General features: G+C 42.8%; 3 protein-coding genes across 10 annotated transcripts; 2 read left to right on the forward strand and 1 right to left on the reverse strand.

Moving 5' to 3' along the window:
• The first annotated feature begins 145 nt into the window (after positions 1-145).
• Positions 146-6,582, forward strand: ccpg1 (cell cycle progression 1). 7 transcript variants are annotated; one of them, XM_049718155.2, is made up of 10 exons: positions 146-276; positions 763-843; positions 1,029-1,125; positions 1,379-1,455; positions 1,523-1,715; positions 2,684-3,019; positions 3,290-3,378; positions 3,477-3,581; positions 4,070-5,199; positions 5,474-6,582. In XM_049718155.2, the coding sequence occupies exons 2-10, from the start codon at positions 784-786 to the stop codon at positions 5,655-5,657; spliced, it is 2,271 nt and encodes a 756-aa protein (XP_049574112.1). In that variant the 5' UTR covers positions 146-276; positions 763-783; the 3' UTR covers positions 5,658-6,582. The 7 variants fall into 7 exon arrangements, with proteins under 7 accessions (XP_049574112.1, XP_068506581.1, XP_068506578.1 ...); XM_068650480.1 differs by having other exon boundaries at positions 147-276; positions 2,684-2,995; XM_068650477.1 differs by having other exon boundaries at positions 182-275; positions 770-843.
• A 4,216-nt stretch (positions 6,583-10,798) lies between these two features.
• LOC125967670 (uncharacterized) lies at positions 10,799-14,059 on the forward strand. 2 transcript variants are annotated; one of them, XM_049718932.2, is made up of 8 exons: positions 10,801-11,156; positions 11,874-12,044; positions 12,161-12,273; positions 12,852-12,981; positions 13,056-13,261; positions 13,336-13,427; positions 13,492-13,651; positions 13,812-14,059. In XM_049718932.2, exons 1-8 carry the CDS (start codon positions 11,096-11,098, stop codon positions 13,959-13,961), a joined length of 1,083 nt encoding a protein of 360 aa, XP_049574889.1. In that variant the 5' UTR covers positions 10,801-11,095; the 3' UTR covers positions 13,962-14,059. The 2 variants fall into 2 exon arrangements, 1 of the variants encoding a protein (XP_049574889.1); XR_007480864.2 differs by lacking the exon at positions 12,852-12,981 and having other exon boundaries at positions 10,799-11,156; positions 13,056-13,427.
• A 372-nt stretch (positions 14,060-14,431) lies between these two features.
• LOC125967667 (tigger transposable element-derived protein 1) lies at positions 14,432-18,570 on the reverse strand. Its single transcript, XM_049718922.2, has 3 exons — positions 15,743-18,570; positions 15,605-15,658; positions 14,432-14,918 (listed from the first exon to the last, which is right to left on the reverse strand). The coding sequence occupies exon 1, from the start codon at positions 17,903-17,905 to the stop codon at positions 16,208-16,210; it is 1,698 nt and encodes a 565-aa protein (XP_049574879.1). The 5' UTR covers positions 17,906-18,570; the 3' UTR covers positions 14,432-14,918; positions 15,605-15,658; positions 15,743-16,207.
• Positions 18,571-18,695: the final 125 nt, after the last annotated feature.

Genomic DNA, 18,695 nt, shown 5'->3' on the forward strand with positions numbered 1-18,695 from the left:
TTTTGTTTTGTCACGTTTCCTTGTTTATATTTTCAAAGAGCGACGTCCGGTTGGACCCGCCCTAGCGCAACCAGTTTGGCTACCGCGGTGCCTGATGGGAAACGATGTTTTATTAAAACAAGAAGTGACTTTCTCTTTGTCATCCCCTTGTAAATTAGAACTACATTTCCCAGCCACTACAAGCTTTGTTATGACGGTAGCCCAGGCCCGTGTATAGTGCAATAATTATCGGCCTGTCTGCAAACCGCTGCATCGTCGTTGGACAGCAAAACACAGGTTTTCTTTGACATTTTTTATTCAATAATGATTTTCGTAGTTTTTCCGGGATAGGTAAATTGACATCGTCGACACGAATTGGTGACTGTACACATAGTTTGACGTTACTAACGCATGTAGAACCAGTTCATCCAGGTGAGATCACGTCACGAGCAAAACAAAACAAACGTCAATGTCTTTTTTTCGAAATATTGTACGACTTGGCTAGTCCTGCTCATCAAAATGCTAGTTGGTTTTAGCCATTGAGTGTCGTGTGACGAAAACGTTAATGTCATGCTTTACAAAATGATAATTCCACAAGTTCATGATAAAAGCTGATGAAATTGAGCCCTGAGTGAGGCTTTCACCATATGACACGTCGTGGTGCTTGGTGTTTTATGACGCAACAAGGCTCTTATGTTAAATAAAACGTTGCCCTGTGCACCTCTTGTTTTGTAAATAAAAATGCCAAATTTTGAGTAACATCTTTTTTTTTTTCTTTTTCAGTGTTGCTGGCAAGCTGGCATCATGTCAAACACTTCCAGTGATACCGAGTCGTCATGTGGCTGGAGCATCATTAGCATGGAGGTAAAACATTGAACTTTATTAAATGCGGCTGTAAGTTAACAATAAGTCAAACATAACAAACAAAATCTTTTTCTCCATTTCTACATATGCAAAACGTCATGAGCAAAGATGGCATCATCACAGCATTCTCATAGTATTCTACAAACATTTGAATGAAAATTCTTTTCTTTGGGCTGTGCTTACAGGGTTCCGATATCGAGACTTTGGTGGTAGATGGCACGGTGCAGCATGGAGCCGAGGAGCGTCCAGCTGTTGTGCAACCAGAGCTGCAGGACTCTCAAGGTTCAACTTCTGCTTGAAGGGATCTCTCTGTTAAGAGCAACGCTGTTACAAATGATGCATTTACAAAGTATATTTACTCTCAAGCATGACTAGTGACATTTGTTACATCTGAAGATGACCTTTGTTTAAGGCTGCTTCGCATGAACGTTAGTGACTTTCGACTGCAGTTTCAAGCGGATAAATGATCAAACGTCTTTATTGGATGGATATACTTGATAACAATCATACCAACCAATACTTCTGATATTTTTAGCTGCATGTTGTGATGACAGCTCACTGGATGACACACTGGGAGAACAAACCATGGACAGGGCAGCATGGACCTCAGAGGTAAGAACATCACGCAGGAACCACACAGTCACTGCTTCTTTTACAAATGAAACCTCGCCACCCTCAGGCTGATCCTGATGACCCCACGATGGAAGAGCAAGTCGCTGTGTTGTCCTTCAGCGACCACTCTGACATCGTGACACTGCAGGAGCTGAAGGAAGACGAGCGTGACTGCGCCGAGCACACGGCGACTGCCGACGAGAGCTCCTTTATGGGCACATCGTGCAGCAGCCAGTATGCATTCATCGCTGGGGACCCTGGTAGGACCTCAAAGATTCTATGCTTGGTTTTTATTTCCAGTTGAACTGTTTCTTATATTGGAGAAAAATGTCCCACCCCTCCTTCAATATTCCCATAACATTTTCCTTGTTATTTGTTCATTTTACATTGCCAAAGCAGGTCTGAGGTTGAGTGACTGGAAATTTGCGCAAAGCCTTGTGAAATTGGGCTACCATCTACGAAGTCGGCTCGCAAGAGGCCGCACTTTCACAGGTGGCCTGATTCAAGTGTGGTGGTTGAAAACTTGTTGACAAACTAATCAAGAAGAGAGAGTTGCCGGGAAACGTGCACAGACTAATTGTGATCACAAATATGCTTTGCTGCTGATCCTCACCGTTTTGCTACTTGTTTGTATTGTGTCTGTGTTTGGCACACATTCCCAAACTTTATGGAGCCATCGTAGTTCACGTTTGCAAAATCTGGCAGCAAAGAAAAGTGCCACAAGAAAGTATTTCAAGCCGACCAAACGAATGATCTAATCTCAGTTTACCCAGAACGTTGCTTACTCATGTGAAATCGGTGCCTGTTTAGTTCAAATGAAGCCTCACTATTTGCAGCAATAGCGTCACAAAGTTTCTAGCATGTACACAATCATGAAGCGACTGGTTAATCGTTAACTCCACTTGAATCAAGTGTCAACTTAAAAAAAATAACCAACCACGCATTTGCACATTGTGGGTTTATTTATGTGCCTATTATTATGTATCGTTGAATTAGAACGTGGCTTTTGCTAAATTTTAGTTAAGCAGCTTTCACTAAATGTATGGGAAGAATATTGTTTTAGCTAATGAAATGAAAACCTTTGCATGATGCCAAAGGACATAAAGTACTTACATCAGGACTGTTTTGGCATGAATAACCTGATGCATGCAGATCATGTTAATTACTTATCTACTTTTTGGTTGTTGACCGTGACGACCCCAGTGACCTCTGCATGTATCTCTGGAAGTTTTCCCAGCTACGCCGCAGCCTGCAGCCCCAAACTCCAGCAGCAGCGAAGATGAGGCGGCACCAAACGTTGCTATTCGAAGGCGCCGGTTGAGGAAGAATACAACAAACACTGTGACAGAGTCCTGCGAGGAGGAGGAGGAGGAAGAGACGACGGTGGAGTCGGAGGAGGAAGATGAGACGCAGCAGGGGCAGCAAATTGCACTCAGACCAGAGATGCTGAGAGCGCAAAGCCAAGGCGGCGGAACCCTCAACTCTTGCATTCTACTCGCCCTCATCATCGCCCTCAGCATTGGCTTCGGACACTTCTATTGTACGGATTCAGACATTGAACTTGGTATTATTTAACACGTGAGCAACACATTGACCTAGTGGTGCGTTAGTGCATGTATGTTTGTTGAGCTATTAACATGTGCACTGTCCTGTCAGAGAGCAAGGCTCTAACTGCCTGCTAATTGGGAAGCATTTTTCTGAATTACCTGTCGGTGAAATTGTAGCCCGAGTCGCGTTCAAACGTCATCCGGCACAAGATCCAGCGCACCCACAGCCTTAATGCGGATGGATGTCTGAGATTTCTCTTATAATTATAATGTTGTCTTATTTTCAGGCACCATGCAAATACAAAAGAAGCAGAAGACAGTAGACAAATCCCGAGAGAGCGAGCTCGACAGTCTTAGAAATGTTCTTCATTATCATGTAAGTATTGATGTGTTCCTTATGCTAATGCTTATGCTTATGGTCAATTGAAAAAAAAAAAATGACTTTTTTTTTGTTTGTTTTGTTTTCCCATGAAGGTCAAGAGTGACAGTCTGAGCCAGGAAGATTGGGATGAGCAGGAGTTTATTTCATTGCTCAGGCAAAGGAACATGGAGTTCAGCGGCCAGCAGGAATTTGTTCAGGTAACTTTTATTTCTTTTCCCTCTCAACTGACACAATTTCCTCCACTTAAATATACCCTGAATGGTCAATGCAAACAGCAAAGTTGGTTGTTTGAGCGGCTCTCGGTATTTCATAGAGGGATCCTAGCGTAAGTCGCGCTCTATGAGTAGCCGAATCTCAGCCACTGGTTTTGCAGCCATTCAAGATTTGAATCGCAGATGCACGATGTCTTAGCCAATCAAAATGCACTGAGGAATAATTCATTTCTGGCTTCTAAGGCAGAGAAGCACTGAAGTCTGGTGAATGTACCGTGACATCATCAGTGACGTTTGCATAGATGTTAGGATCATCAGAAACCTTCAAACAACTACTTCTTTACACATGGAGCAGTAGAAATTTTAAACAGAGCCAAGTTAGTTGAAGTATATCTTCTCTTACCTGATCCGATGACTTACTTGAGTTAGGAGTCCTATTTATTTCCCATTCTTTTTTTTCTTAATTCATTCAGGTCCAACGAGAGGACCAGGCAATGTTAGCAAGACAGAGGGAGGCTGAGAGCCTGGCATTGACCACCACGAACCAGCAGCTGAAAAGCTCATTGGAGCAAAAAGAAAAGTCTCTGTCTACCTTGCAGGAAGAATTGAGGAGCCTGCAATCCAAGATTCGAGATCTGGAGGTTAAGGGGACGGCGGCCGACGCGCTGCTATTGGAAAACCGGAGGCTGAATGAGGAACTGGAGGAGGAGAGGGAGCTGAGGAAGAAGCTAGACAAGGAGAGGAAGCTTACACATGAGGCAGACAAGGAGAGGATGCTTACATATGAGACAGAGGCTCAGGATCTCAGATTGCAACTGAGGGAGCTGGAGAAGAGGCTAGGCTTTGAGCAGCAGCGCTCCGACTTGTGGGAGCGGCTGTTTCTGGAAACCAAAGAAGACCGGGCCAAAGGCGATACGGAACCAAAAATGCGCACGTCAGGAATTGTGGAAGACACGTTTGATGCGGTCAAGAACTCCACCAAGGAGTTTGTCCACCATCACAAAGAGCAGATCAAGAAAGCCAAGGAAGTCGTGAAGGAAAACCTGCGCAAGTTCTCCGATTCCGTCAAATCTACTTTTCGCAATTTCAAGGATTCGGCTTCCACCTTCTTCGACAAGATGACGAGAGAAGGTACAAAATACTATGAAGACAAAAAGTACAAGAAGAAAAAGGCTCATTCCAAACAATACGCCAACACCCGCAAACCAGGAGACCGAGTCCATAAAGAACAAGGCCAGAGCGGCCCAAAAGGATGTCGAGGAGTCTTTGACTGCGCCTACCAGGAGTCCATGAGCATCTTCAACAAAGCCACGGAGCCCATACGAGCAGACGAGTTCCACCAGCTGCTGTGGAGCTACTTGCAGCGGGAAGTCCACCACTTCCATCACTGGAAGGAACTGGAGAGCTTCATCAACGGCTTTTTCCACAACGGCCTCTTCATCCATGACCGCATGCTCTTCACAGACTTTGTGAGCAGCGTGGAGCACTACCTGGTCAGCATGCCCGAGTACCACGGCCTCCACAACGATGTCTTTGAAGACGTGGACGACTTCATTTACAGACACCTCTTCGGAGAGGCGTATGTCAAGAGCAACAGACAGAGGTGAGCAGACCGCCGATGGCCCGCTCTGAAATGAATGGGAACTGAACTGCTCCAGCCCACTCAACAACATTTGTTTTTGATTAAAAACGAAACAATATTCTATCAAGGTTATCTACAGTTCTAACCTAAAATAAATACTAAATGAATAGATACTTCTTAACTTCTCACCATTCCTGTTTTGCTATCTTCTAGTTATATAACAACTATCTTCTAGTTGGGCATTCACAGTAACTATTATTGTATTCTTTCCATGTAAAATGCACCTTCTGTTTAGTTTTGAATCTCCCAGCGGACCTCTGGAACGACCAGACTCGAACTCCAAAGACGAGTCGAGGACGAAGAATCGAGGTCGTCGACAGCAGAGACAAAAAGCGCGGCATCATAGCGAACAAAGAAGCAGGCACATGGCCGACGTCAAAATCGAACTGGGCCCTATGCCATTTGATCGCAAATACTGAACACTTGTTGATAGTTGGATAGTTGTGGTCGTAGAGGTAGTACCTCTTTAGTACCACTATGCGTTGCTCTCGCCAGTTTGCACCATGTTTTTATGTTTTAACGCACTAAATCTCCGGGTGGTTTTCCATCAGAACAATTTCAGATGCACTTTATATGAACTGGCTTCGGACTGGGGTGTTTTTATGTTCTGAAAAGAGCACCTGTGCTGGAGGGCAAGCTATTAAAGGCCACAACACAAAATGTGCGTTTCAGCTGAACAAATTGCTTTGCCGTTCTACTAACTACTAAAGAAGTCCAGCTTGCCTTCTTGGTGTTGGAAAAAAAATATTATAAATAGGCACAGATGCTGGTTTTTTTTTCTGTCCAATATAGAATTACAATGCTGTTATGTACTCCAAATATTGTTAAGGCTGGAGAAAGTGTACATTTGTTGACCTTGACGGAAGGTGGCAAGATCAGATTTTTGGGGTGCTGCACAAACATCTTGAAGAAATCCCTTAAATTGTGAAGATTGTGGGCTTTTTTTTTTTTTTTTTTGCTTTTAACTGTAGCTACAGCTCAGTATCTTAACTTTTTATGGTCTCTTCCTGGAAGTGTGAGGTTATGTTATCCTAATTAAAAATAGCAGATTGGCAGCTCAGCTCAAGCTATTGTAGGGGGAAAAAAACTGGAATATGGATTTGATTTGGAGCCCCAAGGACATGTTTGTGATGATGCAATTGCTTTCAGATTGATGCTGTTCTAACATTCCTTTTGTTTTCTTTGATGTGCATCTAAAAGGCAAAAAAAAAAAAAGACAACTTCACACCAGTTTTATGTGTATAAATTATTTCTGTAAAAACGTTTTCATCATACAGCGTGTAAAATCAGACGCAGTCCTTCGGTTGTCAGTGCCTTACATAAATAAAGATTCTTCTTTCATCATCTCCGTCACTGTATGGAAGCAGTCTTGTTTACGTGTAGTAGTTGTCACACAGAAAATGCTGTGATCTTCAACATAAAAATGCATCTGTTGCTTAAATGCTGCTTCTTTCCAGGCCAGAGAGAACCAAGAGAGTCGGAAGTGAATGCGCTTGTGGATACCAAGTTCACGGCCATAGAAGCGAAGTCATAGATAGTCCGTTTGTTGACTGTGCAAATAGCCCGATACAGTTCTACTGCTGCGTGGTATACCAACTGAATTTGACAAGCCAGGGCTCGATAGAAACTGCCCAGAAAGAAGTTGCGAGGTACTGCGAGTCTGATAAGCATCACGGCGTGGAAACTGGACAGTCTACTTAGTATAAAAAAAGCCAAATGTCAAAACACTGGTCATCAAATTTCTAAAGCACATCTCTCCGTATGCCTACTGAAAAGATCAAAACTTTCGTACTTCAACCAGTAGGTGTCGGTAATGCGCATTGAAGCTGGCTCGCCGTAAAACAAAACAAAGAAGAAAATGACGTAACTTCCCGTTCTTGAACCAGTAATGAATTGCATTTCCCGTTCATTAACGGAACCGGTCTGTGAGTGAACTAGTCAGTGAGGGAGTGATTTGCATTTCCAGTTAATCGCGAGAAGGGATCAGTGAAGGAAGAATCCTGACTTTCCCGTTCGCGAACGATTTAATGGGCGCCCTGCCTTCCCGTGCATCAACGGATCAGTCAGTGAACGTGTTGCGTCTCCCTCCTGGCGTGAACTATGTAAGCCAGAATGTCGATTTACGATTTGCCAAGGAGAGAACAGTGCACTCACTGAAACACCACTTTTTATGCACGTTATCTCCAAGCTAACGGCCAACTTTCTTGCATGAAGGGATCCGCCGTTATGCAAAAACGGGGAGATTATGCTTCTCTTTGTGTAATCTCGATTTTATAACACAGTAGTTTTAAAACAACGTGTATGCATATATATACATTAATAATGTTATCCAATATATCTACTGCAATTTCCCATTAGATTGCTGGTTTAAAATTTACTTATTATTTTAATAAACATTAAAACCTGTTAAAACTTGTCTGGTGTTTTATTCCTTGTTTTTATTTTTTTGGGCATGAAAACAAAAATATGACATTTGGTTAACTGCTTTATATGACAATATGTATGTGTTTTACGTTGTGTAATACGTGTTGGTGTCCCTCAAAATAAAGAGCAAGTAGTCAAATACACATTCTTGACACGTACAAAAAATGCATAAAGTTATTAGGTACACCTAAAAATGGTAGTGTACCTAATGGAATGTCCGTGTGATGTCACAGATCAACCAGCCAATCAGGAGGTGGGGATGAAGGCGTGTGTGGCACTTTTCACTTCAGCTTTGGCCATGATTTTTCCCTAATGAAGTGGCCTGTTATTAGGTACACCTCAAAATGGCGGCATACCTAAAGGAGCGTCCGTGTGAGGTCACAGATCAAACAGCCAATCAGAAAGTGGGGGTGAGGGCGGGTGTGGCACTTTTCACTTAAACCAGGGGTGTCGACCTCCAGTCCTCGAGGGGCCGCGTTCCAATATGTTTTCCAACTTACCCTCGTTAAACACACCTGCGTGAAAAGATTTAGCTATTTTCAGTTCTGCAGGAGCTAAAACTTTTCACGCAGGTGCGCTTAACGAGGGAATCTTGGAAAACATGTTGGAATGCGGCCCCGAGGACCTGTGACCTTTGACCATGATATTTCCCTAATAAAGTGGCCTGTTATTCGGCACACTTGAAAACGGCGGTGTACCTAATGGAGTGTCTGTGTGATTCCCTCGTTAAGCGCACCTGCGTGAAAAGTTTTAGCTCCTGCAGAATGTGAAAGTAGCTAAAAGTTTTCACGCAGGTGCGCTTAACGAGGGAATCTTGGAAAACATGTTGGAATGCGGCCCCGAGGACCTGTGACCTTTGACCATGATATTTCCCTAATAAAGTGGCCTGTTATTCGGCACACTTGAAAATGGCGATGTACCTAATGGAGTGTCTGTTTGATTCCCTCGTTAAGCGCACCTGCGTGAAAAGTTTTAGCTCCTGCAGAACTGAAAATAGCTAAATCTTTTCACGCAGGTGTGTTTAACGAGGGTAACTTGGAAAACATGTTGGAACGCGGCCCCTCGAGGACTGGAAGTCAACACCCCTGGTTTGAGCCACACCCGCGCTCACCCCCACTTTCTGATTGGCTGGTTGATCTGTGACATCACTCGGACACTCGATTAGGTACGCCGCCCTTTATAGGTGTACCTAATAACAGGCCAGTTCATTAGGGAAAAATCATGGCCAAAGCTTAACTGAAAGTGAAAAGTGCCACACCCGCCCTCACCCCCACTTTCTGATTGGCTGTTTTATCTGTGACGTCACACGGACACCACTTTAGGTACGCCGCCATTTTCAAGTGTACCTATTAATAAGCCACTTCATTAGGGAAAAATCATGGCCAAAGCTGAACTGAAAGTGAAAAGTGCCACACCCGCCCTCACCCCCCACCTCCTGATCGGCTGGTTGATCTGTGACGTCACACGGACACTCCATTAGGTACACAAGCATTTTCAAGTGTACCTAATAACTTTATGCATTTTTTTTTGTACGTGTCAAGAAAGTGTATTTGACTACTTGCTCTTTATTTTGGGGGACACCAACACATATGTTTTGTAATATGTAGAACACATACATATTGTCATATAAAGCAAATTTTTGTTTTCATGCCCAAAATAATAAAAACAAGGAATAAGACACCAGACAAGTTTTAACAGGTTTTAATGTTTATTCAAATAATAATATAAAAAGTCAATTTCAAACCAGCAATCTGAGGTAAAATTGCAGTAGATATATTGGATAACAATATTTAGGCGTATATGCACGTTATTGAAAAACTACAATAAGTTATAAAATCAAATTGCAGTAGATATATTGGATAACAATTTTAGGCGTATATGCGCGTTGTTGAAAAACTACTATAAGTGGTATAAAATCAAGATTACGCAAAGAGAAGCATAATCTCCCCGTTGTTGCATAACGGCGCATACCTTCATGCAATGAAGTTAGCCGTTAGCTTGGAGAAAACGTGCATAAAAGAAGTGGTGTTTCAGTGAGTGCACTGTTCTTTCTTTCCTTGGCAAATCGTAAATCGACATTCTGTCTTACATAGTTCACGCCAGGAGGGAGACGCAACACGTTCAATGACATATCCGTTGATGCACGGGAAGGTAGTTCACCCATTAACTCGTTCTGTAACTGATCTGTTCTCACGATGAACTGGAACTGCAAATCACTGACTCGTTCACTCACAGACACGTTCTGTTGGTGAACGGGAAGTTACGTCATTTTCTTCTTCGTTTGTTTTTACGGCGAGGTGGCACCAGCTTCAATGCGCATTACCAACATCTACTGGTTGAAGTCATATGACCTGAAAAAAGAACGAATCGCTTTTGGAGAGGAAAAAATATAAATTGCATATAAAATGTAAAAAAGGAAGGACTCAACCCTAAAGTGCAACAAAGTATTTTTTAAATTTATTTTGAATTTTGCAATATATCTACCCTGTTGCTGACTTTTCAAAGAATAAACAAGACTGTCAAAGCAAGGTGAACTGGTCTTTGTTTATAACACTGGGTCCCGTCCGTTCCCTCGCACTGTGGGATGTTTTCTGAGCAACATTAAAATGATACATTCATGAGAATAAATAAAATACTGGGATTTTCCTTCAAAAGGTAAAATAGCTCAAATGAAAAATGACAATACTTCTCTTAATTTCCTGCAACATCTTCGTCAAGCCTCACATTCATTTTCTCTGTCAGGGCGCCCTCTTCTGGTCCGTCACAGAAACTGTTGAGAGGAAAATACTAAAGGCATTTGCAATGACAATTTTTTGTTCTTCGTATTTTAGTTAGATTGAAAATCGACTTCCAACCCCTAATCTTAATTTACAAGGCCACTTTGAAACCCTAACTGTAGTTTGAAACCCTCATTCTCGTTTGAAAGCAACCCTTCAAGTGCATCTGGAAATGTTCTGATGGGAAGCCACCCGGACTTTTAATAGCATTTTTTTTTTTTTTAATGGGAAAACTAACAAGAGCAACCCACAGCACTACAATCTTGCTCTGGTTGATGCGATTGCGAAGTGTTTTTGAATACATATTTTTTTTTCTTTATTTCCGATGCTTTGCTTTTGAAAGGGCGATGTTTGTGATGTATTTGTAATGACGTTTTTCTCCCCTTTGCCTTTATGACGCCTAGATGATGATTATATTTTTTTCTTTATTTTTGATGTTTTGCTTTTGAAATGATGATGTTTGTGTGATGCCTTTGTGATGACGTTTTTTTTGTTTTGTTTTTGCTCAGCCTTTATGACGCCTGATCTCAGAACCCTCAACTCTCTGTGGCGTGTGTACGTGGGGCTTGCGGTTGCACCCTCCGGGCACTTGACTTTCCATCCATTGCGGTAGTCTGGTCTGACAGATTACCTGAGGGACCGCAGTGGCTGTCACCATGTACCTGCATCTCCTAATAGTGGCCTTCTTCGCCAACCTTTTGCCTGCTCCTGTCATGTGTGAGTCGTACACGAATGGTGGCGTTTTTGTGCAACAGTATTAATTAATTGCAAGTCGACAATTACCCTGTGTATGTCACGGAAGTCATCTTTCATTTAACTTTTCGAGAGTGCGTTGACTTGACAATTGTGTGTGTTTTTGCGATTATTCAATCGCTTACAAAACATCTGGATCGCTATATTGGCGAGTTTAGCACAGCTTAACTTTTTTAAGTACTGTGTCTGACCACGAGGTGGAGCCAAATTCGATCTCAGCGCTTTTCTTTTGATTTCGTGTCATGTTTTGACACAATTTGCCTTTATGAGTGAACAAATTGGCGTTAGCTCTTGCAACAATTGCGTTCCACGTTCATTTCATGTCTTAGACAAATAACATGAAATACATATTTTTTACCAAACAAGGAGTCCATGCAAAATGTGTCCTCCAAAAAGTAAGACCTTGTGACCTTTAGGAATCATGTAAGTTTGGAGTCGCTTTTGGGGAATTTTGGGGAAGTCGAGTCAGCTTTGTTAGGTTTTACAGTGCATATTAACATATCACAAAAGTCCCAACAAGATCTGTTTCATTTCTTCATGAAATTGTGCTGGAATAACATGTGGAGGACATCCCCGAGAATGCCCAGGGTGACTCCTGGGAATGCTTATGCCGCCTGCTACTACTGATAATGATTGCATAAGAGATTCCAGTCCTGACTTCTCTCCAAAATGTGTCGTCAGCTACAACAGAGCTCCAGTGCGACGTGAAGAATGGGTGGCGGCCGTACTGCAATTATTGCTACCTTATGCCCAAATATCAGCTAACGTGGCCCAAAGCGGAGAGGTACTGTGTCTCACGGAAAGCTCATCTAAGCAGTTTTCACTCAGGGGAAGAGATTGCTTTCTTGACAAGTAAGCATTCAAACAGCGGCTTGGGAATTCCTGAAAATTCCAGGAATGATCTCACAATCCTTCACCACTTCCGCCTTTTTGCTCAAACTGATTATTGCTGTTCTTCCCTCCTGAAGATTATGTGAATCAGTCGGGAAGTTGGAGCGCATTTTTGGGAGTGACCATTGAATGGCGTTTCTGGTGGTTCTTTTGGTACACCTACTTTTACAATAGTGATGGAACCAAAGCGGTAAGTGAATCAATCACCAAAAGTGGTCATTTAAAAAAAAATGTAGGGTGATGAAATGGAATGTGACAAGAATGAAGTTGGCACATTGTTTAGCGCGTCTGCAATCGATTTGATTGCATAAATGGCTAAGAATGGCACAGACCTGAATTATGAAATTAGTTTTTCACAATTTTTATTTTTGTTTATAATCGTTGCAATGTTAAGCAGATTTGCGAGTTTGGAGGGAGTATTCATTTCATCTTTTTGTTTGATTTCTGGGGATGTTCTAAAAAGATAATTTAGGTGCATTTTTGTAGAATCGGTATACTTGTTTGGGTTTGTAAAAAAGATAAGTGTTGTCCATTCTGGAGTTAAAGCCATAATTAGGTTGAAGTATTACCAGGACAAAATTTGAAATGGGGAATAAATTGATGTAATTGACAAGAATAAAGTTGAGCAAATTTGATCTGTTCCGAGCTGTCATTTATTATTACCGAGTAAAAACTATGGTCAACGTGAGGAAGCAGTTTTATCTACTGCCCAGAATATGACAAGTTATACTGAAAAAAAATATTCTAAAAAGGACTACCTTCGCACAGGACTACTTTCGTTGGAACGAAGGAGAGCCCAATAACCACCAAAACAGAGAGTTCTGCGTTGAAGTGAGAACAGATGGATATCTTAATGACTGCCGCTGTGATAGACCAAAGCAATTCATTTGTAAAAAAGGTCTTTGAACTCTTGTTGACTTTGCCTATCATTGAATATGCAATCTCATATTAAAATTTGTTTGACCTCTGCAGCCAAGGACGTCCGTCCCCGTCCTCTTACTTGTCCTACATGTCCAACATCTGTGTCAACTACTTGCGTCTCTTCTACTACACGTCCAACTACTGGTGCCACTTCTCGTACTCTCCTTCCTCTTTGTCCTATTCTTTCTTCTGCCAAGCTGCTGACATCAAAAGCAGGTAACAAAGACTCGTGCATGCTTGCGGTGTTGCCTCTTCCGGTGAGTTCATGAGTTTTTGTAAATGCAGAGTACTGTTTTTTTTTGGCACCGAGATTTGAATCTTCATTTTTCAGCAATTTCATGGCTTCGTAGTTGACCTTTTGGGCCGTCTTAGTGCGGGCCGCAGCATCGCCATCAGAGGACGAGCCAAACCGTTGGCTGAGAGGTAGTCCCCTCGACCCCAAAGAATTGTTTGCATTTGTAAACATCCAAATGAATGAATATTGCAGGATAAGCTTCAATCTGACCACGGCCAATGACACCCAACTTCACTTGGGCTTCCACATCAAAAACCAAAATATTGTGATGACCTCCAATCTGAATGGTACAGAAGACATAAAGGAGATAACAGCGGACCCCTTCCCATTAGGACCCGAACATGACTTTGAGGTCTCATCACTCATTACTGTTCTCCTTTGCATGAACAACCATGACTTGGGTTGTGCCCTGACAGAGTGTCAATATTGCTAAGATGTACATGCATCAAAAGTAGATTGAGTGACTAGCTCTTAGCCAGCACGTTGCTCACCCTACCTAAACTGTTGTTCAGATTATCATCCAGTGCAACCTCAACCTCTTCCATTTGACCGTCAACGGCGCCCAGCAGCTGGATTTTACAAACCGCCTTCGCAACGTGCAAAACATCACCGCGCTGAAAATGTGGCATGACCTGTCACTGACAGACGTCAGGCTGATGTGAAGTCAATGACGTGGCCAGATTGGAAGTGCTTCATCTAACATGACTGCCTGCTTAAGCCACTTTGTTACCATTTATTACCAATAAAGCATTGGAAAATATTTGCTTGTACAAATGATTTATGGGAGTGATAACTGCTGCAGCATGTTAGAGAACGTGCTGAAAGTATCAAAAATATCAATACCTAGACAATATAATACCAATATTAATAAAAACAATACAATCAATAGTTATAATTATCAATATCCTCCCTTACGCCAGCAAAATAATTAATTGTTCCAAAAATGAATAGTATGAATAGTACTTTTCTTCCCCCAATCCAAAAATAAGGTTGCATTCCATTCACACTATCCAGGTGCTTATTTTATTTTTTTAAATGTATACTAAACACAATGAGGGACCTCCAAAGGACGCAGCCTCATCAGCAAAATACAACATAACCACAGCAGACACTCAAAAGAACTAGACGCTGACATAGTCAACAGGTTATTTATTGCAAAATTCTTGCCCTGCCCCTTTCATCCAATCATAAATTACTTTCAAGGCCTCAAAGACACACGGGAAGAAAACATTTAAAAAGTCACTTAACGGACTCCAATCATGAGAAGCAAGTGTCCCGTACCGAGGGGACTGCTTTACACCTGCTTCCCTGCTGTATGAGGTCAACAGACACACAATCATTTGGAAGTATCATTTTTTTTAGCTTCAGCGACTATATGTACAAAGGATAGCCTTGCTAGCAAGGTGATCATCTTAACCACAGCTGCCCGATCAGCAATTGTCGTAAGGCGTGGAGTGACTGAACTTGTGCAAAAGCTCGGGCTCTGAGATGTTACAAAGTTCATGGACGTGGCTCATGATGTCCAGAGCTCCACATTGGTGAATCTGGCCTGTGTAGAGGCTTTTCAACAAGTCGGTTGTCAATAAAGCGCATGTGGCTGTTGGTCGCCATCAATAGTCCTGTTGACACACATATGTTGTTGTTGAACCAAATTCAGCCCACGAAGCTTTTACAATTTCAAGACACCAGTGGAAATGAATGAATTGGGGGAAGGGCTCATGCCGTTACAATAATCGTTACATCAAAGTCATATGTTTCTTTAAATTCCAATACAGCACTTTTCGGTCACCTCAAAATGACCAGCACAGTACAAAACTATTCTAAAATAAATAAGAAGCTTGAAACGCAAATATTTTCAGGTTTGTACAAGCTTACTTTGTTGTTACTTGAAGGGTGGATAATGACATGCATGCATGCCAGTGCAAAAGCTAGCAGTGATACAAATTCACACACAAACACTGTACTAACAGACAGACAAGTATTTTAACAACTGTCACAGGTATTTATTTGTAAAAAAAAATATGTGTAAAATTTATAAAGTTCAATCCTGACCTTCTTTTACTCTTGTTATTTAGGCATTTAAGTTGATTAATTGTTGTTTACTGCTATTATGCTGGCTACTGAGTCATTTTCTGGTTGTTATAATTTTATTATATGAAGTTATATTTAAAGTATTTCGAATGAGTTTTGGTAGTTGAATAAATCGTTTTTTAATATTTGGTGTTTGTGAATTGTGACATCCATCAAAATAGTGACCAATTATCGGCCAGCCCTATAATGTTGTAGAGTTGTAAATGGGACTTACCACAGAAAATCGATAGAAGGGTAGATGAATCTGAACTCCTTGGGAGGAAGGAATCTGGAAGGAATTCAAACATGGTGTGAGGTTAAAAGGAGTAATAAAAGTAGATATAAGCTGTCAAACTAAATTCTGATAACTCACCTGAACACGTCCAGGTAATGGCTACCAGTGGAATTCATCTGCATGAGATGCGGGCCCAACACGACAGCAAAGCCATGAGTGATGACGTACCAGTGTGCCCTATACCTCAGCCATCGATTCATTTTTCAAGGAATTGAAGTGCACGAAGTTCTGAGGGCAGAACATGACGTTGGCTCGTTGTCGGCTGTTAGTCAGTCATCGCTTTGGACAAAGCAGCAACACACATGATGAGGCTTCCGTTGTAAGCAGCAGTGATTTCATTCATAACCTTGTAAATTCAATCAAAACACCCCACTGAAATTAAATGAAAGGCTGTTCCAGCAACCCAAAAGCACCCCAATTTTTTCGTTACCTTTGTAATACAGAAATACAACACTGTATGGTACAAAAGCAAAGAAGCGAAATAAACTGGTTTATATTCATGTGTAAGTCCGTATAAAACTAACTGCTCCATTTTTGTCCACTTTACTCATCTTCGGTTTTGGGCTTTTTCATCAGCCTTTCCTCACTTTCACCGGCGGGTCGCTTCAAAAGTTGTTTTTTCCGCTCTTTCAGAATGTTTCGGAAATGAGCCAGGCAGGTATCGTTAAACAGCGACGACGCGCACCCGGTGGCAACTTTCTCCGGGTGTTTCCGTTCAATAAAACTTGAAAGTCTCTCCCAAATTCCCAGCATTTCCATGATCTCGCCGGTCGAGATGACTTCATCATCCTCCGGCTGAGCGGCAGTGCCGATTTCCTGCAAAACCTTTGCGTGCTGCTGCGTCTGTAGCGCCTTCAACTCCTCCGACGTCAATTCCTGGGAGTGCTCCTTGACGAGTTCGTTCACGTCTCCCTCATCCACCTCCAGGCCCATGGACTTCCCGAGGGAAACGATCTCCTCCACCACCGCATGGTCAGGTTCAAAGGTCACTCTTTCCGACACAACCTCGGGCCACAGCTTCTTCCACGAACAAATCAAGGTCCTCTTTGTAACAGCTTGCCAAGCCAGATCGATAATTTTGAGGCATGACACGATGTTATAATGGTCCTTCCAGAACTCACGAATGGTGAGATTTGAGCTCTGCGTCACCTCAAAGCAGCGGCGAAAGAGGTGCTTGGTGAAAAGCTTCTTAAAATTACAAACCACCTGCTGGTCCATGGGCTGCAGCATAGCGGTGGCGTCAGGTGGAAGGTAGAAAACCTTGATAAACTTGAAATCTTCAAGAATGTCATCTTGGAGATTGTGTGGGTGAGCGGGACCGTTGTCCAGAACCAGAAGGGCTTGCACGGGGAGGTTTTTTTCCTGGAGATACTTCTTCACGGCGGGACCAAACACCAGGTTGACCCACTCTACAAAGAATTGCCTTGTGACCCACGCCCTTGGGTTTGCCCGCCACATAACCTGCAGTTTTTCTTTGATGATCTTGTGCGACTTGAAGGCTCTGGGATTTTCCGAATGGTATACGAGCAGCGGCTTGATCTTGCAGTCGCCGCTCGCGTTGGCGCACAGTGTGAGGGTTAACCTATCCTTCATGGGTTTGTGGCCAGGCATCTTCATCTCCTCGATCGTTATGAAAGTCCTCCTTGGCATCCTTTTCCAGAAGAGCCCCGTTTCGTCACAATTGAAGACCTGCTGAGGGACGTATCCTTCGGCTGCTATCACGTCGGTGAAGGTTTTGCAGTAATCCTTGTTCACATTTTTGCTGGCCGCGTCAACATGCCCGACATCGGACGGAAAGCTGATCCTCCTCCTAAAATTGTCGTACCAGCCACGGCTGGCTTTAAACGAGTCTTCCGGTGCCCCATCCGTTGAGGAGCCTGGGGTCTGCTGCAGCAAGTCGGTGTAAATGGCCCGTGCCTTTTCACAGATGGCACCCTCCGTCAAAGGACATCTTGTGAGCTGTTTCTCCGTCAACCACACCAACAGTAGCCTCTCCATCTTTTCATGGACAGACGTCCGCAGCCTAGAAATTATTTTAACACCCATAGCTGGCGTTATAGCCTTTATCGACTCCTTCTGTTTCAGTATAGAGCATATAGTCGAAGTATTGCGGTCATACAATCTCGCCAAGTCGACGACGCGCACACCTCGCTCATATTTTTCGATGATTTCGTGCTTGAGTTGAATGGACATCATTTTTTTCTTCTTCTTGACAGGAATCACTTTGTTCCCAGGATCCATGTTTAGAAAAGAATTTGCAAGGTCACTGCACACAATTCTATCTTTCCCAACAAGGTTTCCACGTGTGCACAACCAATGAGGTTTAGATCAGGGGATGTCACTAATATTTGCCAACTGTGGATTGCAAAGCCCGCTTAACTGGGTGGGTGGGTGTTCGTATGTTCGCTGCACAGATTTTGCTCAGATTTGGCCGTAAATCAAGTTAACACCATCTTGACATGTTGCTGGTAAAATCGGGGGCTGCCATCTGTGTTTCCAATCGCTCCAGCGTTACAGCTTCATCCCGGCTGTCCGTTTTTGGGCGTCAACCATGCTTTGAAACACGACCGGAAACCACCTTTCGTTCCAATGCACCACGTTAAAAATGGTCCGTCACCTCCTCGTTCACTCTCGGACAGGAGCCGCACTTTCCCGCAGGGCTGCCACAACCGTCCGGTGTTTTGCAGTCGAAACCAACGTGGCGTCAACTAGGTGCCCAGCCGCCGAAAATACGACAGGAGACGTTTAATAACCAAATAAGTTACTGTTGGCCGTAACCACGCCAAAATGGGCCATAAGCACAACCGGAATTGTCAGCTGCAACAGTCGTTCTTCTTGTTGCCACATTCGGCGATTGGCAAACAAGAACATTACCGCCACCTATTGGTTAGGAGTGTGGATCAGACTAGCCATACAGTATTAACCATTCAAATAAACAAGACAATCAGCGCATGCTCCCGAATGTATTTCTCATAGCCCAATTCAGTTTTTTTCATTCACTTAAAAATACCAAATTAAATTATTAAATAAT

The sequence above is a fragment of the Syngnathus scovelli genome, chromosome 4 (genome assembly GCF_024217435.2).
Source record: "Syngnathus scovelli strain Florida chromosome 4, RoL_Ssco_1.2, whole genome shotgun sequence".
Taxonomy (NCBI): Eukaryota; Metazoa; Chordata; class Actinopteri; order Syngnathiformes; family Syngnathidae; genus Syngnathus; species Syngnathus scovelli.

What these genes read in the sequence shown, in the direction of transcription:
- ccpg1 (XM_049718155.2), top strand. Translation starts at nt 784, where the DNA reads ATGTCAAACACTTCCAGTGATACCGAGTCGTCATGTGGCTGGAGCATC. An exon ending in GGGCAGCATGGACCTCAGAG is followed by an intron (nt 1,456 to 1,522) that starts GTAAGAACATCA and finishes CGCCACCCTCAG; the next exon opens with GCTGATCCTGATGACCCCAC. An exon ending in GTCAAGAGCAACAGACAGAG is followed by an intron (nt 5,200 to 5,473) that starts GTGAGCAGACCG and finishes CCTTCTGTTTAG; the next exon opens with TTTTGAATCTCCCAGCGGAC.
- LOC125967670 (XM_049718932.2), top strand. Translation starts at nt 11,096, where the DNA reads ATGTACCTGCATCTCCTAATAGTGGCCTTCTTCGCCAACCTTTTGCCT. An exon ending in ATAGTGATGGAACCAAAGCG is followed by an intron (nt 12,274 to 12,851) that starts GTAAGTGAATCA and finishes ACCTTCGCACAG; the next exon opens with GACTACTTTCGTTGGAACGA. An exon ending in TTGCGGTGTTGCCTCTTCCG is followed by an intron (nt 13,262 to 13,335) that starts GTGAGTTCATGA and finishes TTCATTTTTCAG; the next exon opens with CAATTTCATGGCTTCGTAGT.
- LOC125967667 (XM_049718922.2), bottom strand. Translation starts at nt 17,905, where the DNA reads ATGGATCCTGGGAACAAAGTGATTCCTGTCAAGAAGAAGAAAAAAATG.